Source organism: Dipodomys ordii, unplaced genomic scaffold, assembly GCF_000151885.1.
Source record: "Dipodomys ordii isolate 6190 unplaced genomic scaffold, Dord_2.0 Scaffold77, whole genome shotgun sequence".
NCBI classification, from domain to species: Eukaryota; Metazoa; Chordata; class Mammalia; order Rodentia; family Heteromyidae; genus Dipodomys; species Dipodomys ordii.
In genome coordinates, this window is record NW_012267293.1 from 4,300,606 (window position 1) to 4,322,309 (window position 21,704).

At 46.8% G+C, this 21,704-nt stretch overlaps 1 protein-coding gene across 1 annotated transcript in view; it reads left to right on the forward strand.

The window, feature by feature from the left end:
• Positions 1–21,704, forward strand: part of Park2 (parkin RBR E3 ubiquitin protein ligase) — a 1,020,418-nt gene that overhangs the window by 547,671 nt on the left and 451,043 nt on the right. Inside the window, exon 6 of the mRNA XM_013024525.1 lies at positions 4,914–5,029. Coding sequence (XP_012879979.1) covers positions 4,914–5,029 — 116 coding nt within the window. The remainder of the gene's footprint in view (positions 1–4,913; positions 5,030–21,704) is intronic.

Here is a 21,704-nt window from a genome sequence, read left to right on the forward strand (position 1 = left end):
TTCAGATTGGAAGCCTGGCTTTGCTTAGGGTCTGCGTGCACGCAGGTGGGGTGCCTGCACAGGTGTGGGGGAGGGTGCAGGTACGTGTGCACGTGGGGAGGCGCACATGCGTGTGTCCTGACTGGAAAGCTTGGGAGATACAGCTCGGCCCTCCAGGGTTCGGCAGTGGGTGAGGAGCACGGCGGCCGGGGACCCCCTCACAGTGTGACAGACTGCGTCCCCTTTGTGTAGAAACAAATTGGTTTTCTTCTTTTCAGATCATCGAGAGGCTCGTCCACATCCTGCTAAGAGAAAGCAAACTTACTCTAGAACATGACGAGTATAGAACATGACGGCTGTAACGCATAATGGCAAACTCATTAACTTTTTGTTTGTTAAACTAGGTGCAACCTACTTTTGAAGCTGGCTTTGCTAAATTAACAAAGTATGAATCTAGCAAGGTGTAAGTATTCTGAAACTGCGATGATGACTTCCAGAGTTTATCCCCGCAGCGCCGGGCTCTGCAGCTTCCCGCTCGGCAGAGGGGCTGTAGTGATGCTTTATTGAACGCGTTTTAACTTGGGTAACATTAACACTTTAATATTAACATGAATGATGAAACTTCTTAATGGAAAATAAGATTGAAAACAGAGTTAAAGATATAGCTCAAGGGTAGAGCATTTGCCTAGCATGCCTGAGGCCCTAGATTCCATCCCAGCACAGATAGATAGATAGATAGATAGATAGATAGATAGATAGATAGATAGATAGATAGATAGACAAAAAGCATGAATACATACATACATGATAGATGATAAATACATACTTGAGAGATACATACATATGATATACACATGATAAATGATAGATATATATATACATGATAGATGATACATGCATACATGATAGATAGATAGATAGATAGATAGATAGATAGATAGGTAGATAGATAGATAGATAGGTAGATAGATAGATAGGTAGATAGATAGATAGATAGATAGATAGATAGATAGATAGATAGATAGATAGGTAGGTAGATAGATAGATAGGTAGATAGATAGATAGATAGGTAGATAGATAGGTAGATAGATGATAGGTGGGTGGGTAGCGTTAAGGGTTGGGTGTTTTCAGAGGCTGAGTCAGCAGGGAGGAGCTGTGGCAAGCTTGCTGCCCTGGGGCCAGGATGTCCAGGTCCGTGGGAGGCTTTCAGGTTGAGTCGTGGGGCAGGTGACTGAGCTCCTCTTTCCGTGTCTGACGGCTTAGTGCTCACTGATCTCCTGGGCAATGGCATGCCCTTGTCTCTCCGGTTAAACTCACTGGAAATTGAGTGCACAATCTTCGGACAGGTGTCCCTGAGGTCAAAGTCAGCGTGCACAGACACTGGATGCTCTGTGTGGTTGGCCTCACTTGCAGGGCAATGCAAGAGCACTCCCTTTTCTTCATGGAGGACAATCCAAATGTTGTCACCACCTAGGAGTGGCACGTGAGGATTCTGCATGGGCCTCCCCGGAATGGAGCGCTGACTTCTTGCTGGACCTTTCTCTCCCAACACTACCTCCATGGTGACCCGAGGTAACATTGCCGCCGGACCCCCGTGTCTACCGGCATGGAACAGCGCCTCGAGGCAGCCTGGCTCCTGGGCCTCACTGTGGCCCCTACCCCCAGTCCCACCTGAGCTGTTTCTTGAACCACTTTTGGGTCCAAGAGTTCCCAGAGGCCCTGGCTTTCTGCTGGACCTGCGTGGACTCTGGCTGGAGGATCCCCTGGCTCTGGCTGCCTTGATTTTCTTAAAAGCCGATTTTTGCAGATAATTGCTTCTGAGGAACCCTGCACCTGCCTGGGAGAAGATGCCCGCCAGCAGGCTTTGTGAGGAACCCAGAAAGTCCTGAGCAGAAGTCCTGGAAAACCTCCTTGCTTCGTGTGTGTTTGGCTTTATTGTGGGAAGTCTCACTGTTTGTAGATTCGGAGAAAGGACTGGATCCCTTTGCTAAGGAATCGCTCTTGAAGCCAAGACATCAGTAGGATGGAGAGGGGACAGTTCATAGTATCTGTTTCTGCTCATCTCAGGAAGGAGGCGCTAGCTAGACCGTCTTTTCGAGGAAGAGCTAATGACTTTGGAAGGGAGAGCTCCTGCCTCTAGTGTTATCATCCAGTGTCACAGTCACGCACCTTCTTATGAAGTTCTGGGCTTCCTCAGTCCAGGCCCTGGGCTGTGCGTCGCTCATGTCTGTGTTCCCACAGTGTCAGAACAAACGCTCCTGCTTCTGCCTGTGCGGACTTGGACAGCGCCTTATCCTGGACCCAACGTCTCCCATCCTCTGTGAGCATCCAAGGCATGAGCTTGCAAGCTGGGAAAAACCGCAGATCCTACATAGCTCTCGACGGTTCTTCTACAAATGGCATGAAAGGGCGTTTCATAAGCCATGTGCCTGCGGCTCACAGCCTGACCTCACAGCTCAGCCTCCTCCCAACTGCAGAGGAGGCTGAGATTGGAAAGACCAAGGTTCCAAGCCACCGGAGCAGAGAAGTCCATGCGATCCCACCTCACCGGAAGAAGCTGACTATGACTGTCATTCCAGCTTTGATGGGAAGCATGAAAAAAGTGAGCTGTGGCCCAGACACATATCCATCCAGGAAGCAAGACCTGATCTCAAAAGTAACTGGAATTGTGATTTCACAGCGGAGTGCTTGCCCGCAAACGCAAGGCCCTGTTCAAACCCAATGCCACCAAAAGATAAAAAAGAAAACCAGAGGAAACTTAGTGAAGAAAGCACTGAAGTTCACTGATGACCAGATGTTTTATTCTTTTTTTTTTTTTTTGGTCGGCCGTGGGGCTTGAACTCTGGGCCTGGGTGCTGTCCCTCAGCTCTTCAGCTCAAGGCGAGCGCTCTACCGACCAGATGTTTTAGTATAGTTAACATTCTGTATGTTAGTTTAATCCCACTGTATGAATTACTAGAATTTTCCAGATATCTGTAACTTCTTACACCACCATATAAATCCATCCCCAGTGAAAAAAATGCTTGGGTTCTTATATGGCTGCCTTTTATCTGCTGTTAAAACAATATGTGACTTGTTAGCTGAACATCTACCAGCAGGTTCCTTCAAGTTAAGAAAAATACAAATACGTCCCATCTTTCTATCTGCATGTGAAACCCGTTTCCAATGGGGCTGCCAGCTCAGCAGTTTTGGAGGGATGACTTTTTATTCCCAATGAAGACCTTTTACACGTCTGCAGGAGACAATTTTAGCTCAGTATGTTTCCTAAGAGTCAGTCACGAAGTATCTTAAATCGTCTCAACACCCCGGAGCCGGCCCTCAAAGGATCTGCAGCCTTTCCAAAGGGTGATTGAAAAAGCTGGTGTGTCAGGTTCAGAAAAAGAGCCACGCCCGATCCCCACGCCCGCCAGGATGTGGCCTCCACGCTGCTGTAGGGAAGCGTAGCCTGGACAGGCTGGTGCATCTAGGAAGAGGGTCAACGCGCCGCACCTGGGCGAGGGCTTGTGGGAGGAGGGTTGACGGAGACGCCTGCCCTGGAGGGCAGCAGGTGCCGGCTGACTCGTGTTTGTGAGTCTTACTCACCCTGCCATGGACGCTGGTGTAACCCAGGGGTTCAGAAGTGCTCAGCCCGGTCGTTCCCCCATCGCCCTGCAGCTGGTAAGAAGCAAGACATGAAAAATCCTTGAGCACTCCCAGAATTTTGGAAAATCTGGAGGTGGGCCAGCTGTCCAGGGCGGGCCCGGGGCGGGCGGGCGGGGCCCAGGGCCTGGCTGCTCAGCAGTGGAGGAGAGCAGGCCTGGCCGCCCGTCTCACCCGGCTGATGGAGGACGGGCCTAGTCAGGCTTCCGCGAGGAGAGGACGAATCAAGTGGGCTTCCAACAGGTGGCATCTGTCAGAGGAATGTTCGAATTCCTCGTTGTAGAAGCCATTTCTCACCCCCAGCCAGATGCCAGACGGGGTTGGGGTACAAACCCGAATGAGGCACTTCACAGATTGTCCATCCTGCCACACTGGCTGGCTCACAGCAGAATCCACCCTTGCCGCTCATTTTGTAAATAAAGTTTTATCAGGTGCATGTGTGCCGCTCATTTTGTAAATAGTTTTATCAGGTGTGTTTGTGCCCCGTGCCGCTCGCATCGCTGGTGGCTTTTAGACACACATGACGGAGCCAAGGGCCCACGGAGCTGGAAACGGTGAATATTTTCTGTCTGGAGCTTTCTGTGGAAGTGGGACCCCAGGCCTGAGGCTTGGGGGAGCCCTCTCTGCTGGCTGGGTGGCTGTGTGGAGGGGGTTGGCAGCACGTGCCCACTGCTGGCTTCACCTCTTACAGTGCCCGTCGTACGGGTGACCACTCCAGCAGAAAAGGCGGCACTGTGACCCACCGCCGTGGGACCTGACACGCGCTGTGTCTGTGAGCGGAAGGAAGGGTGTGAGGATGCACACTGACTTTAGAACAGGAAGGAAGTTTTAATAAGTAAACCGCATGGTGATCAGGAGAGCACCCTCTATGTGGTAAAGCTGAAGTAAGCGTGGCTGGGGGAGGATGTGGCTGGGGGAGGACCCCAGAAGGTGGAAGGTGCGTGGGAACAGAGGGGAGCCAGGCCTCCGGGAATTCTGGGCTCCTGCCCCCGCGCCTCCCTGCCGTGAGTGCTCCTGCACCGTGTTGGGGTTGCTCACACTGTGTGGCTCCCCAGCCCCCTTCCTCCTCCAGACCTGCGGCAGAGAAAGTTCTAGATTCACTCTAGGCCACCTGGGGTGCCTGCTGAGCAGCTCGGGCCGACAAAGGTGCTCTTTCTCTGAGAGGACTGCTGCTGATTGCTTTAACTCACGCCGCATGACCCACTTGCTCTCTTGCCACAGAGATCCTTGACTGTCACAGTGTGCGGAGAGGGGAAAACGGCCATTGTTTGAGGCCATGTTTCTCTTGCTTACAGGAGTTTTTCTTTAAATGTGGAGCCCACCCGACTTCCGATGAGGACACGTCAGTGGCTTTGAACCTGATCACCACCAACAGTCGGGGCATCAGCTGCATCACATGCACGGACATCAGGTAAGGCTGGGGAACAAGAGGCCCTCTGGCCGCGTGCCCCCCCAACCCCAACCTTCACGGTGGCCTCCTTCCGGCTCCCATGCTGCCCCCCCTGCAGGTATGTTTAATGTGGTAAAATGGTTTAGGAATGGAATAACAATGTATGGACGCTCTTTGTGACGGTGCTTAATGCCCATACATTGTATTGTAGAGACATCTCCCCCATTCATGCCTTTGCCTGCATTCCTACTGACAGTTCACGTACGTGTGTACCCCCAAAGCAGGGACAGGTAGATACAGACGGAATGTGGAGGTGGCATCCTGGAAGAACAGGGCGATGCCAGGGGTGGATTGGAACCCAGGGCAATGCTGGAGACGCCGCGCCTGCGGAGCCCCAGCGGGAACAGCTGAGGGCCACGCTCCTTACGCTCTTCAGCTGCACAGAGTGAAAACAATTAGCTTTAATTCATGTTCCAGGAGGTTGATTAGGAGGAGGCCCAGAATGCAATTGGTCCTGATTTTGGCTAGGAAATTGTAGTAAAATGCCAAAATGAATTACTGAATAGAGTCAAAGAATGATCCGTTTCATACCTGTAGGCAAAATCAGCCCTCATCATGATTGGTGTGGGCGGCCCTTAAAGTTCCTTTATGATTTCACGATTAGTGTGTATTAATACTTGTAGCACGGCATTTCTCTTCTTTAATAACTTTGCACGTCAATGTTGATTAAAAAAAAAAAAAGCCTAAAAGCCTTAACAACATCTGTTGACCAGACTGGTTTCCAGAAAGGAATGCGGACGGCAGGCTTTGCTTTGTGTGCTGTGCCGAGTCACTCTGGGAGAAGCAGCTTGCTACATCCACCTGCAGTTGTCAGAGGACAACTTCTAAATATTTTGCTGCAAGTCAGAGGGCAGCCCTCCAGCCAGCATTTACAGATGCTCCTTTAAGAGCCACAAACAGGCCATGCAGTCGGTCGAGAGGCTCAGGTCTGTGTGGGAGCACAGGCCTGTTCCCCGCTCTGAGCTCCACTTTCACATTGATCACCGGCCATGTGGTCTGGAGAAAATGGCCCATCTCCCTATCCACAAGGCAATGATTGCTAACAAATACGATGTTTGCTAGTATTACTTTGGGGTGATGTAATAAACAGAAACTGCTCTATTTTGTTAAACTTAAGGTCATTTGTATAGAATCAACCATTTGATGGAATTAAGTCCCTTCTTGTTCGAACAAGGGCAATGGCCTTCATGTGGGAAAGGAGGCTAGGACTCTCTGTCTTACTTTGAGGGCATTGTATGTAAGGATGCCACACTTATGCAAGAGGATACTTCAGTATGATGGGTGGCAGGCTGATAAACATTTAGGGTTTTTTTTCCCTTAGTTTTTATTTTTCTATTTTTTATTGTGAGAATACCGTACAGAGGAGTTACAATTACATGGGCAAGATAACAAGTACATTTCTTATCAAACATTGTTGCCTTCTCTTTGTTTCCCTTCCCATCCTCCCTCCCCTCCCCCCCATCCTCCCCGCCCTCTCCCCACCAAAGTTGTAAAGTTCGTTTTCGACATAACGACTTGTACATCTCATTGTTGCAATGGGTCCACCTGTATCCCTAGTTGAACGATTTGTTTTATCCTGTCTTTGTATATGCTTAATACATACCTATGTTGTATGTATAGTTTCATGTCCATATTGGTATATTTAACAGGCCAAGTTTTCTCTGCTGTGAAATATTCCATGTAAACATTTTTAAGATACTTAGAGAATACTTAAGATACTTAAGAACCCTAAGATTCTACCCTATAGGAATGCCCTGTTTCTCTATTGCTGATCATTTAGGCTACTTCTACCTTTTAGAAATTGAGTAAGACTGAAATCCATACATTTTTATACTAATAGAGATGTGCAGAAATGTGTAGTGATGATCATATTATCTGACTATAAAGTTATTGTGTGCTCTGAATCTCAGCATTCGGTTATGTGAGTGGAAACAATGGTGATAGATGTTTTTCAGGTTCTCAACATGCATTGCCACATTTCTTTCCAGACTCATGGTAGACTATGATTGCCCATGTCTGTGATAGCTTCTCTCTGCATCTTATCTGGTACTATGTCTATAGTTTTAGTGGCAAATATTTGATAAAAGAAAATCCTATTACAAATATTTGGTTGTTATTAGTAAGTTCACACATTTCCCATTTGCTTATTTGCTATGTTGTTGCTGTTATTTTCATTGTGAGAGAATTTTGTGAAACTTTTTCCATTCAACACCTTTAGAAAGAATACACAAAGTAGATCTAGTCTTAACAATTACTTTCTTAGTCATAAATGATAGTATCAGTGTGTCATTTAGGGGTAAAGTTTATTGGTTTTGAATTTATATTTAAATATATTCCTTTAGTCTTCACTTGAAAATTCATATCTTTCTGAGGTCAAGTTTGAACAGATCTTTTAAAATTTATGTTTTATGGTTGTTTATTCATTTTGTATGTGGATATTAACTATCTGCTGCTGATCAGGCTTTTGATGCATTTTTCTATATAACAGATTTACCTCTGAGTATTTTTTGGATGTACATCTTATTGAGCCCATGCAGGATTTTTACTTATTTTGTGCTCTACTGGCATACGTTTTGCTTTGTAGCTTACTGTCTGGTTCATTTACTTTTTAATAAGGACTCCAGTAGCCCCTCCCCCTTAGAGGACAGAACTTCCTGAAGGTATATGAGGCCCTGCAGGTCGGTGGGGAATCCAGGTTGTCCCTTCTACAAAGCTACAGTGGTAGCTGGACTTGTTCTCTGTCTACTCAGTGCTACTGGCTGGTAGGCTGAGCTTTAGGATTGAAAATGTAATGAGGTAAACAAAAGTAAGGCACCTGATTGCGGCCTGGGAAGTGCAGGAAAGGAAGGAGAGCAGTTGGATTTTTAGTATTCCTGGGCCAGAACATCTGGAGCCTCATGACTTAGACCTGGGCAAAGCCAAAGGGTCCCTTGTATTCTCTCTCTGACACATGTATCTTGGGACTCACTCTGTACCTGTGTCCCTCAAAGAACAGCAGTATTTCTGCTCCTTGAGTATCATGCAAATGTATTCTTGGAAAAGAAGTTAATGTCAGCCTTAGAAACATACACCATGGGCTGGGAAGGTGGCTTAGTGGTAGAGTGCTTGCCTTGCATGCATGAGGCCTTGAGTTCGATTCCTCAGCACCACATAAGCAGAAAAAGCCGGAAGTGGCACTGTGGCTCCAGTGGTAGAGCACTAGCCTTGAGCTGTAGAGCTGAGGGACAGTGCCCAGGCCCAGAGTTCAGGCCCCATGACTGACAAAAAAAGGAAAAAAAGAAAATCTTTACCATCATAGCAGTTGGCAACAAAAGGAACACAGGAGAACAAAACAATACCATCCCTACGCTTCCCCGTGCTACTTCTAAGCCTGCCTGCCTGCCTGCCTGCCTGCCTGCCTGCCTGGTCAGCATTCTTTCCTCTCTTCTCATTCCTCCATTTGCAGAAGGGAGGGGAAACTAAAAATAACCATGGTTGCACAGTCTTAAGTATGTTTTAAAACCCAGTCTCCAACAGGGCATTCAACCCCAGCAATGTTCCTACTTTGTAACGTCTCTCAATAATTCCAGTGGAGACTTAAGGTTTTAATGTTATTGCTGTTTGTAGTAAATGGTTTTATAATTTTCTCCCCTTCAAATTCATCTTAAAAAATTTGATTCAGCTTATTGAAGCCACACTGCCACAGATTGCAGACTTAAAAGATTTACTTGGGTGTGGGGATTAGCCAAGATTTATCTTGCAGAGCATTGTACTTGCTCCTCTAACCCAGGGGACGGTGACTAGAGCATCCTGTGACAGTATGCTGTGTGCGCTCATCTCTGTCCAATCCACAGAGGGGCTTGGGCCCCAGGGGCCTCCGCTGTGTGCCCTTTGGAAGCCTGTGTTATGTCGTAAGCTTCTTTTGTCAGCTCACATTTTAATTGGGCTCAACTATAGTTGACATGTCTTTGGGATTCAAACGTCAGTTCTTTATCCAATTTTTGAGACCCTAACAGTAAAATCATAAGCAACCTTTTTTCCCTAGCACTTTGGGGTCAAATGGGACCTGATCATTTTCTGCAGTCATCCGGTTCTGGGGGGCGTGAGCAGAGACTCGCCTCAGATCAGGTAAAACTGACTGCTCTCTCTCTCATGGGTCTTTTCAGCAAGTGACTTTGCTGAAGGATTTTCGTATCTCGCAGTACCGGAGCCCTTGCTGTGTGCTCACACATCTCTCCCCTGATAGGTGCCATCGCTGGGCACCTTCCCACAGAACGTTGCTTCACACCAGGGACAAAAGACAGCTTCTTCCTGTAAGCGTGGGGCAATCGCGTTGCCGGGAATTCCACCCCACGTCACGGGAAACGGGAGTGCTTTCTAGAGGAGAATGGAATGTCATAACTTTGTAAGATGAGAGGGGAAGCCTCACCCTCTGTCTTCTTGTCTGAAGCAGGCTGTTCACACTGCCCACACCCTTGGGAGTGAGTCCTGTCGCTTCTTCTGTGAGCAACGCTCTCCTGAGAGTGTGGCACACCCGTCTACGCTGATAGAAAGCTGCTATAACGCCTTCTATATCCCATCCTTTGTCCAAACGTTCCATAAAAATATAGTTACCTTTCCTCCACTGAGGTTAAAATGCAGCTTTGAGGCCTGAGATTTTTCTGTTACATCACTTAGAATAATTTGGACTTCCCCCTCATAGATGAAGAACTTGAGATTAAAACATTAAAAAAAAAAAAGTGACATCTGCTCTTGCCACAAAGAAGGGGATCAACCGGCCAAGGCGGGTGTGGCCTCCCGCGTTTCCTCTGAGTGCACCTCCCTCCTCAACGGCCCGGTTCACTCCACCAGTGAAAGGCAAGGCCAGCTGTCAGGCTGGAGGCAGGTTTCCACGTGGACAGGAAATCAGCAGTACAGTTGAAGCGGGTCCCAGAGACAGGAAAGAGCCAGACTTCCCGATCCACCTCCTCCACCTTCCCCCAAACAGCGGAGAAACGCAGAGCTGCACCAGCGGCGTCGGCTCTGTGAAACTGCAGGCGGCTCTAAGGGCCAGGCCCAAAGAGCCTGCTTCCCCAGCAAGCCAGGCAGTGCTGCAGCCACAGCCCAGCACCTCTTCACACCAGAGACATTTAAATACATGTGGGCTAACGAATTAAAGTAAGACTGTGTCCTGAACGAAGTTCACCAAACTGAAAGCAAAGTCTTTCCCTACATAATGCCCTCCTTGTAGAAATCCCTTCTGAATTTAATGCAATCTTCCAAAAGAAAATTAGATAATAAATAAAATTGGTTAGAAATCAAAGCAGAGTTTCGAGGAGCTGTTAGGAATCGAGGGGGAGTCCAGCCCTCCAAGCCATACAGCGCGCATTACCAAGACATAGTGTTTGGGGTCATGTACTTAGGAAACTATAGAGGAAATATTTTATCTACATTGATAGTTTGAAATGTGAACCAGGCCCGTTTTAATGTCAGTGCGTGACCTTCATTTCCCCTGTGGTGAGCCCTGCAGATTTCCACCGGAGCCGCTGCGTCCTCGGGTCTGGGGGTGCTGCAGGTGCCCGCGCATGAATTTCACATGCCCTGCCTTGCCACCCAGCTGTCACTGTGGGTGCCCAGCATCCCCGCTGGCAGGAGGAGGGCGAGATTGCAAATCCTCCCAGACCAATTTTCTATCTGTTAAGGTCAACCTTGCATGGTGTAACCGGCTGGAGCTGAAGCAGTTCATTTTCTGTGATGGGTGTTGAGAAAGAGGCAGCTTTGTTCTTGAAGCATCCAAATGGTCCTTGCTGCAGATTCACGGACAGCTGCACGCCTCTCTCTGTCTCCGTCTGTATCTCAGTAAGGTGCATTTTCATCAGAAAGAAATGCCCACATCATCTTTAAACAAGCTATTTTGTAACTTAAATGATTTTATGGCTTGTGCATTTCAGTGGCAGGGTTTTCTTTGTAATTAGCAATTGTCTATAAACTGCGTGAGAGAAAGAAGTTACCATTGCAAAAATAAAAAGGTCTGTGCCCATTCATATCTTTAGATAAATGTTTTTAACTGCTAGGAGGGCACTTTTTGATGATTAGCAATGATATCATCTACCTTCAGCTCTATAAACATCCGGCGCAAAGCTATTATTTCTCATGACATTTAGAATTAAGTATTTGCAGATTTGTCCTTTGTGGTCTCCCCAGCTGGTAGAGCTATTTGCAACAAAATAAGCAATCCTCTAAAAAACTTGGAGTGCTAAATTATTTATTGAAGCAAGACACATGGTGTGTTGATTTTTGTCCTTGTTAATTGGACAGACTCTGTGTCCCACATCTCATGTGGCAGGGGAACCTTTAGTGTTTCCAGCGGCACTGACAGTTTCTGCTGTAGTTCCAAAAGAGCCGTTACATGGTGAACTACTGCAGACACGGCCGCGCCGGCCCTCATCTGTGTCACGGGCAAAGCATCTGTGGTCTTCAGTACCTCCTGGGGAGATCTCAGGAAAACAGGCAAGGGCAGGACACTGCACGTGGCTTATCTCCATTTAACCTCCAAAAAGGCAGAAGTGCAGCTGTAGCTCAAGTCGTTAAGTGCTCACCTTGAGCAAAAAAGCTACGGACAGCCAGCACCCAGGCCCTGAGTTTAAGCCCAAGCACCGGCACATACACAAAAGAAAATTTTGAACTTCAATCTTTCTATCTTACATCATATATAGATATTATTATTGATGAAATTTAAGCTATAGTATAAAAATTAAAACAATAAACCTACCCATAAAATAGGGCATTATCTTTATGACTCTGGTATAGAGGAAGATTTCTACATAGACTGCACAGGGGTCTTAATGAAGGATAAGAAGATGTACATTCAAGTCAGGACTCCAGCCAAGGACACCATTCAGGGAGAGAACCTGCAAGTCCAAGGGCAGGGCTGCAACACAGGTAAGTGTTGAAGAGCTCAGAAGGGGGAAACAACACAGGAGGAAAAGGCAAAACCTTTCAAAAATGGTAATCCAAATGACTAAAGAACATAGGAAAATGAGATACGCTAATTAAGATCACAGCATGATAGTATTACATATCCAACAAACACCTTCAAAACATTTATAATCACTAGAAATTCTATACATGAATGCATATATTTCCTCTTCGTGTATTGCTCTTATGAACATCAACTAATGCATAGTTCTAGAGTAATCAATAAGTGGCACAAAGAAGCTTTCTGTAAGAACTCTCTGAGTACTATCATGTACTTTCCACTTCCGCCCAGCTCCAGGTCCTCCCTGCCTCCCCTCTCCCCATCTTACGTCACTGATTACAGGGAAGTGCATGGTCTCTGATTGGAGACGGAGGCAGAAATGGAAGGGGGTGGTAAGAATTTCACAAACGATCTTCCTAGTCTGTGATCACTGAAAGATAGCTCAGCCAGGGAAAGATAGTTTGTGAAATTCTTCCTCTTTCCTTTCAGCTTGAAATATTGTGCAACCAATGCTGGGATGTCTGGGAAGTCTTTGTAAATAAAATTTGTCTCATGCCACCAACCCCAGGTTACCCTTAGTCATATCACAAGACTGGCCTGGGACAGTCCCAGTATCGCTGGTAACAATCTGTTACAAGTAGGGACATATGAGCATGGGTCTCTGCACTGTTCTCCATACTCGTTAGTGAGAAGCACAAGGGACAGGCGGATCGTTCTCCGATAGAGCTGCCGCTCAGGTCAGTGAGGACTTGCTATTCCATGTTCCTACCCTCACAGACTGACTTTGATCCCCTGTTCTGACAGCGCACTCTATTCCCAGAGAGACAAATTGACTTTCTGTCCCCAACAGGCTGCAGTCCTCCATTGTCCTGCTACTGACCTGTTTGCCAGCAGTGACTAATTCTCACTCCACGACACCTTTCCCATTTTGATGAAAATGGTTCTCCCAGACAGTCTCTCCTGGGGAAGGCTCCTCAGGACCACAGGCGCAGGCTTACTTACATCATCAATCCAAACCTCCTTTATATGTGCGTTAGCCTGGGATCACCCCTAAACTTGTAAAGCCTTTGAATATGATTTGTCCCCACAACCAAAGAAGACTGTCTCCTTTCCTGTTCATTTTCCTTCTTTTCCTTAAGGTTTGTGGATCTTTTTGGTTAGCCTGCGATGGCCTTGCTGACTCTCAAGATGTGTGGATAGCATCATGGCTAAGGATGCCACTTGGAAGACAGACTGTAAGGGTATATAACTTGATTCTTCACTCACTACCTGTGTTTCTGGACCAAAGAAAGCCCTTGGTGCAGTGTTATCTGGCGGCCAAGTGAATCCACACACAGAACACACTTACTGGCGGCCAAGTGAATCCACACACAGAACACACTTACTGGCGGCCAAGTGAATCCACACACAGAACACACTTAGCAAAACATTTCACGTCCCAGAACAGCAGGTCCGGCTAGCACTGCCCAAATGTACAAATACACCTTGGGAGTGTGGTAGAAAAAGTACCCAGTTTTAAAGCCTTAAATTGTAGGCACACAAGCCCAGTTTGCTCAGGAAATGAAATGCATTTGTGTCTGGACTAAGTCCCTTGTGGGGAGGAAGTAAGGGGCAGACAGCTCTGGACGGAGCTGTGGGAGCTTCGTCCCCTGTGTGCACACACGCAGTTGTTGCACTTGGAGCTTATAAATCACTGAGCACGCTTTCCTAATGTTTTAAAAAATTCTCGAAGTTTATAAGTTACATGAATGTTCCTTGAAAATTTTAGGTCTCTACATAAATATAACATCAATTGCAATGTTCATTATTCTTTTCCTTTTGAGAAATATATGTGTGTGTGTGTATATATATATATATTACATATATATATGTATATAATAGTTCTTTTTAGAAATGACAAACATCCAAATGGGAATGTCTAGCAGTAAGTTATCAGCTCAAGAGGAATATTTTGAGAGAGGAGGGACCAGATTCCTAAATGCAAATGTTCTTAAATATTAGTGAGAGGAATAAAATGGGAGCATAATTACCTAAGACTTAACTGTGACACAAACTGGCCCTTGCTGACCCAAAAGTACTTTGGAAAGAAAGAAAGAACTTTATCAATGTCACTTCCATTTCAGTAGAGCTTAACTTTCCAGCTGCTATAAAAGCTATGACAGAGACATGTTAGGGCTGAGTCTTCCAGAAGCAGAAATCAAGACAGAAGTGGGTATCTATGATCTTTTAAATTTTTTCTTGTGAAAATACCATACAGAGAGGTTACAATTACATGGGCAAGGTAATGAGTACCTTTCTTATCAAGCATTGTTGCCTCCTCATTGTTTCCCCTTTCCATCCCTTCCCAATAGCTATGATTTTTAACTTGCTCCTGTGGAACCAGGGCCTAGGCAGGGAAAGGAAAAAAGTCAAGATCAATTGAGAGAGCTGATTAGCCTGGCGTGGTTATTGAACAGCCCACTGGCCAGCAGTTTGGCCTACATGGTGGGCCAAGCCACTATGGCCCACCTGGCTAAATACCTTGGTGCAGCTGCTCTTTAAGAGCCAGCTGTAGAAGCCTTCCCACTGACCACACGCCACCAGCTGGGCTGCATCTCCTTCACTAAATAAGACCCCGGGGTACCACTCTGTGTCTCCTGTAGACTACAGACTAGGACCTGGAAAAAGAAATGAGCAAACCCCAAGAACAGGTATTCAGAGAGTATTACAAAATGGAGTGCATACTAAGTGTTTCTAGACAAAAGTAATCCTATTTAGCTTGTTCTAGTAATTGCTATAATTCAAAGGGAACTATTCCAGTGAAAGAATACATATTTTGATAGCAAGTAGTAGTGAGCCTTATTAATTTGTTATCCTGATAACCTTACTCATAAAAAGCGTTATATAACAATACATATAGGTACAAAAGAAAACAACGTTTTAACCGTTTCTTGCAATTACTATAATATCCATTTCATATAGATACTACTGTAAATTTCCTTTGTGTTATCTGACATAATTTATATCCTTTAAAATAGAAACATATGCACATTCAAATAGTGAAAATATATGTTAGAGAAAAATTAAATACATTTAAAAATTTATTTTCATACCAAATTTCATAGATTTAAGAAGAGATGAGATACTTTATCATGTCTTTTAAGAAACAGAATTATTATTCCAAAAACTTATCCATAATATGTATGATCAGCCATGTTGCAGGTAAGTTATTATAGTAATGCCATTTTAATTCCTCTACCATGTTATTAACAGTTTTGAAAACAAATGCCAACTTCTTATCTCTTTAATTGTGCATCTGAACTGTCAGGGACTTGGGATAGGGTTGTAACATCCTTGGCTTAGTGAAGGTGGATGAGCTTCCTAGCACGTGGAATTGTACTTTCATTTGCTCAATGATTATTTCAAAAGCTGATCCCAACTGATTTCCATGAGTGCTTCCCAGGGACTAGGTTAAAGTGGGCAAGAAGGTTAAACTGATCCAAGTAGTTTAACAAAAGACTAGAGCTGGGCCAGGGTCAGAAATCTCCCAAGAGAGATGTAGTTCAGTGGTGGAGCCCGGGCCTACCAAGCACAAGTCTCTGAGAGAGTATGTCCCCAGTGTCCCCCACCACCTCCCAAAGAGTGTCATGAGCCAAGGACCAAACAATTCACATGCGAACCTGTGGAGGGCATTCCACCTTAAACTAGCAGCCTCCATTGCTGCTAGTGTCTGATGCCAGGCCCGTGACACCATCAAAGAGAACATGACAGAACAGAAAGCAAAGGCCTTGAAATCAGGCCTGGTTTGCCACTACCGGGCATTACTGGAATTATTAGTTGTACAGCTCTTTAGCCTCAGCTTCCTCCCGGGTTTGTGGTGATAATCCAGGAAATGAACTCCACATGGAAGTGCTTCAGAACCCGTCTCATGCTATTCACGTGTTACCAGCGGGCTCTTCGCCCCGGGTCTGCCAGACTCGCCTGTATCCTCCGCTGACATTTTGCATGTGTGATGTTTGCACTGGACATCTAACAAAGACTGGGGTGATGAAGACCAGGCCATCTGGGGGTGGCCAGGGGACAGTCACGGACTCGGCTGTCCTCACTGCCACACCAGGCAGTGTGGCGGCCCACGGGTGCCTCGTGCGCAGAGTGACCGGCTGATGATCCGTCCCGGGCCAAATGCCAGCACTGAACTATGAAGTTGAAAATGTCTGAGACAGTGTCCCTCAAATCACTACGATAACAGCTATAGCGATTCCGTTACAAGCAGTCTTACTGTGGAAGTTATGTTGATGAAACTCTAAAATCCCGGAAGTGCGAAGATGACAGACATCCCACACTCTGGTTCCTCCCTGGCGGTGGCGGCCGCTGTCCAGCTCTAGTCTGGCCAATACAACTCCAGCTCCATATGGAGAGACACTTTAATACAGGAAATATAAAAGATGAAAAGTCTTTGAACTTTTTATTCTTTACCAAATAACTGACAGGTTGAATGATCCTTTTACCTATGTTGAAAACTTAGTCAAGGCAAACCTGACTTACCTGGGCACATTGCTTAGGACTACCACTGGCTCCTTGTCTGTCTGCATTTCTGTCTGTCCATAATATCTGTATGTCCTTGTTCATTCTGCCTCTCACCAGCCTCCTTTCCTTTCTCGCCCTTCTGCGTCTGTCCACCTGCACTGCTCAGCACGGGTTGGCTCTCCCTCGCGTGGCTGGGCAGTGCTCTGGGAGGTGACTAAGCCAGCCCTGCGCGAGCGCTGCTCAGGGCCTGCGCTGCCAGGGGAGGAAGGACGGGCTGCTCTGGAGGCACACCCCCAGCCCCCAGCCCCCTCCAGTCCCCCCATTCCCCCAGCCCCCCAGCCTCCCCAGCCCCCCAGCTTCGTGTGAAGATGGTGAAGCGTAATGGTGTCCACGTCTGCACAGTGCCAGGCATACCGCAGACACTATCACCCTTGGCTCCCACTTGCTAGCTGCAGGAGGATTGTCTCGCAGGATTGTCTCCTCTGTCTGTTCTGCTCTGCAGACTGACGTCAACCGTGGCCTAGAAGCATCACTAAAGAGTGTGTCATCTTATTTCTCTGGCTGGTGTGTGACCTCTGGGTCCCAGACTGCCATGCTGGTGCATTTCTCCTGTCATTAGCAAGCTTTCCGAGTTGGCTTTTGTTTTTTCCACTTGGGGACAGGAAAGTGCACACGCGCCCAGACCTTCTACGCGAGGAAGCCACGTCACAGACGTTCTCTGCAGCCTCGTTCTGACATTTCGTTTTCTTGGTACTTTTTCATTTTCTCCTCTTCCTGCCTGCTTTCTTTTTCGTTTTTAATTGACATAGGATGGCACAGGAATCTGTAGAGAAAGCATCCTGAGGAGCTGTGGAGCATGGTGGTTGAGCAGGGTTGTTCCCCCACACCTCACGGGGTCCTCTGACGATGTGTGCGCGTGCCCTGCGCGTGTGGAGGCCAGAATGCTGCTGAGCACCCTGCCGCACGCAGGCCCGCCCAGGGCGACATCCGGCCCCAGTGTGTGTGGTGCTGTGTGGGAGGGGACACTCACTCCGGGTGAGGGCGAGGGGGGAGCTGTGCTCTTGACCGCTGTGGGCTCCTCCAGGGTGTGCGACACCTCGCTCTTCACCCTGAGCCAAGAGGCTGGCTCTTTCATTTGCATTTTGATCAATTAAAGAGGGCGCTCCCCCTGCCCGGCCTCAGCTAGCATGCTTCACAGAGGCAGCCACTGCCATTGAAGGAGCATGCGCTGTGAAGGAGAGGCTGGGCAGAGATAACCCTGAAAAGCATTTTCCAGAACCAAAAACTGTGATTTAGTTTTGCACATCCAGTAAGTCTGTAACACCTCTGCTGGGCTTAAAAGGCGTGCCACCCTTTGGGTTCATTGATGTGATGATGATGATGATGATGTACCTTGCAACGGAAGCTAGTCCTTCACTCATTCGCTTTATAAATACTGGAGATGTTGGCAGATCTCTAATAAAACAAGGCTCCAGCTTCACTCGGAATATCTCCTTCCTGATGCCTTGGTCTGATCCCAGAAGGGTTGCAGGGTTTTCATGCCTTAAGCTGAGAGAATCAGCCCTAAGAAGGCCAGGAGGATGGAGCAGAGAAAAAGAGGCCACAGGGAACCAAATCAGAGAGCACCGCACTGTAGCTCAAACGCCACCTTACTCCAGGTGGTCTGGGTGATTGGTGATGTGGTACTGGAACACTGGCTCCCACGCGCTCCTAGCAGGAGTGCAATGAGTCTCCAGTCTTTAGCAGAACTGATATGACACTGCTCAGGCGGCAGCACACGTTGCAGGAGCTGAGCTCGACGACAGCTCAGAAGCCTCATCGGAGCCGTACATTCAGACACTCCTGTCAGCCAGTCTCACCAGTGGCAGGCATTAGCGGACTGTGGCGGTGGTGCCTGCTCCCGCTTCTCACTCTTGGCACCTGCTCGGTATGTTGAGCTGCTCCGCCTCCTTCAATGCTCAGAGAAGCCGTGCGAGCTTCACAGCATTTACTGAGAGGCACAGCGAGCCTCCAGTCAGCCGGCCGGAGCCTTTTTCTCTCCTGGAGTAGAAACGGTGGGTTTGGTGAGGAGAAGCTGTTTCAGTGCAGTCAGTCCTGGCTCTGGAGTGCCCCCACCCTAGAGGCTGGGCCAGCAGACCCAGGGCTCAGAGCTGCCAGGCCTGCCCGCCAGAGACTCCGTTTGGAGCCTTATCACTCTGTGCTTTAACAGCTACAGTGGCTCTGGTGGTTGTTCTGTTGGATGGTCCGTCAGCCTGGACCCTGGGCATGACATGTAGGTGAACCAGCTGTGTTCATTCCTGTTAGAATAACTATTTTTTTTTTTGTCAGTTGTGGGGCCTGAACTCTGGGCCTGGGCACTGTCCCTCAGCTCTTCAGCTCAAGGCTAGCACTCTACCACTTGAGCCACAGCATCACTTCCGGTTTTCTGGTGGTTCATTGGAGATAAGAGTTTCACAGACTTTCCTGCCTGGGCTGGCTCTGAACCGTGATCCTCAGATCTCAGCCTCTGGAGGAGCTGGGATTACAGGTGTGCGCCCCCGGTGCCCTGTGGAATGACTTGCTTTGATCCTCCTCCACCATGTTTTCTATGGAGTATTTGACTTTCAAAAAATAAGTATGAACAGCTGCTTTGATGTCAGGAATGCTAGCACTTTTCAGTATGTGTAATGGTAAGAGTAAATATCATCCCATTCCTTGCTTCTCATGTATATTTTGAGTGTTCTTCCACATCATGTTAAGACTTTTCTGTCATCAGTTATCATCATTGTTAACTGTTAGCTTCATATGAATTTCTTTGGCAAGACTAAGCTAACTCAACTTACCCAGGGTGCTTTCTCATAGCTTCATAATTTCATTGTTGCAAATGTTGATGAACTTTGAAAAGAACCAAGTTTTATGATCATCATCATTGTTATTATCATCATCATCATGAAAATAATTAATCTAACACCGTCGATCCAGCCATCTACTGCTTCACTAATTCATAATGTCCCATAAGATAAATCACTCAGAATTTTGATCTAATGATTGTGTCTGTTTGGGGACCCTCCACTGGGCTTCCATTTCTGCTCACTACTCCTGGTTCCATGCTGGGCAGGACACTCACACGTCACAAGACTGGCAAGATCTGGTTGGAAAAGCATCTTTTCATTGCCATCTTTTCATCCTATGTTTAGGCTATTTTATGAATATTCTTTCAGGGCAAATTATGTTCTAAAGGAGACAAATAATGAAGAGAGATTTGCTTGCTCCCTGATGGTTTGGAGATTGTTGCTCCCTTCCCATAGCTTAGCAGGCCCCTTCCCCTCTCCACCGCCTGACATGCTCCCTTTCTAAGCAACACTAGCCCCATATAGCAAAGGCAGTAAACAATCAGATGCCAACCCCCTTTACCTTGGGATGGCACTGTTCTGGGGCAGCTACCATCATAGAAGGCAACAGGAGCCCCTTGGAGTGAGCTTCAGGTCTGGGCAGGACCCTTATCTACTACTTGGGCAGCAGCCGTAAATCCTGCCCTGGCCCACACGCCCACACCGGGGTCTCGGGCTCCTAGCCCCTTGTAGCCCCTCTTAGACCTCCTAGGTTATATAGGTCACCTCAGACAACAGCACTCCTCCTCACTTCTCCCTTGTGAGAAGGGGTCTTGCCGGTCCTTTTCCCTTGCCTGGATAAATGGGTGGTTTTCTGGCAAAGTCCAAATAATCTAACAGTGACTTTGAAGGCTAATTTGAATTCTATTCCCAATCTGGCATCAATATTTGCTTACTAGGTTCAGCTTGGAACATTTTTATCAATTGTAATAATTTTATCCAGGCATGAATGACACAGAAATAATCTGAACTACTCAGAAGGTGAAGATATGGAGAATCGCAGCTCAAGGCCAACCCAACAGAAAAGTTGGGTAGACTCCATCTGCAAAATAACCAGCAAAAAGCAGGGCAGGAAGTATGCTTCAGGTGGTTGAATGCCAGCCTAACAAACATGAGTCCCTGAGTTCAAACCTCAATGCCAGATAGATAGATAGATAGATAGACAGACAGACAGACAGACAGAAGGCAGACCTGATGTTTTCCCTTCTTGAGGAGGATGCCATTCTCATGTGTTCTATGAAACTGCTAAACCTTTATAATTTTCTATTAAAATCCAACTCCATTTTGTGTGCATATTTGAATGTTTCCTGACTGTCAACACTCTAGTCCTCTCTCTTCTCCATTTTCTGTAGATTTGTGGTCCTAGAAGCTACCCACAAGGCATCATCATTTATAGTCCCAGACTAAACCAGAGAATGGGGTAGCAGTTTTCTTTTTTAAAATCTTGGTGGGCTTTTTTCTTGAGGTTTGAAATTTAGCTACTACAAGCCCCAGCCGGGGTTTGACCTTGAGTCCCCTCCAACCAAGACACCATGCCTCTGCTCTGAGATACTCTCTTGAGCAACCTCTGGGGACATTTCTTTCGAAGACTCATTTCCTGAATCTCTGGCTAAAAGAGAGAGGTTAATAGTTTTGGGAGTTTGTTTACAGGCCATTAGAAACAATTAGCACATTGCAGAGATTAAAAGCTTGTCTCTAGAATGCTGGATGGCCTAGAAAGCAAACAGGACTTTACAAAGGACTATTTTTAGCATCTAATTAAGGCAGACTTGGAGATGCCTATCCTCTCTGGCCAGATTGTTTCATATTTTAATTATCAAGAATTCTTTATTTCCTCCCAGTTAAATTCTGCCTTTGGTAATTTAAAGTTATAGTAATTTAAAAAACCCTATTCCTAGCCAGGTACCAGTAGCTCATGCCTGTAACCCTTGCTGCTCAGAAGGGTGAAATCTGAGCATCATGGTTTGAAGCCAGCCCAGCACAGAAGTTAACTGGCAAACAGCTGAAGCGGAGATGTGGCTCAAGTGTTAGAGCACCATCCTTGAACAAAAAAATACCTGAGTTCAAGCCAGTAGTGACACACACACACACAATTCTTAGAAAGGCATTTATGAATCACCCGCAACCTTTGTAGGCTCCATTTCAAACCCTGTACCTCTTTGACATTTTTCCTTAATAGTCTATTTTTTTAGTTTTCCTTCCCGCCTACCACTTTGGCTGCGATTTCACTGTTACCGCGGTGGGGTCACCACGCCGGTGCCCTCACTGATGCAGGTCCTGGCTTCTCTTCCTCCTCTAGAACACACATGTCCCCTAGTCAGGA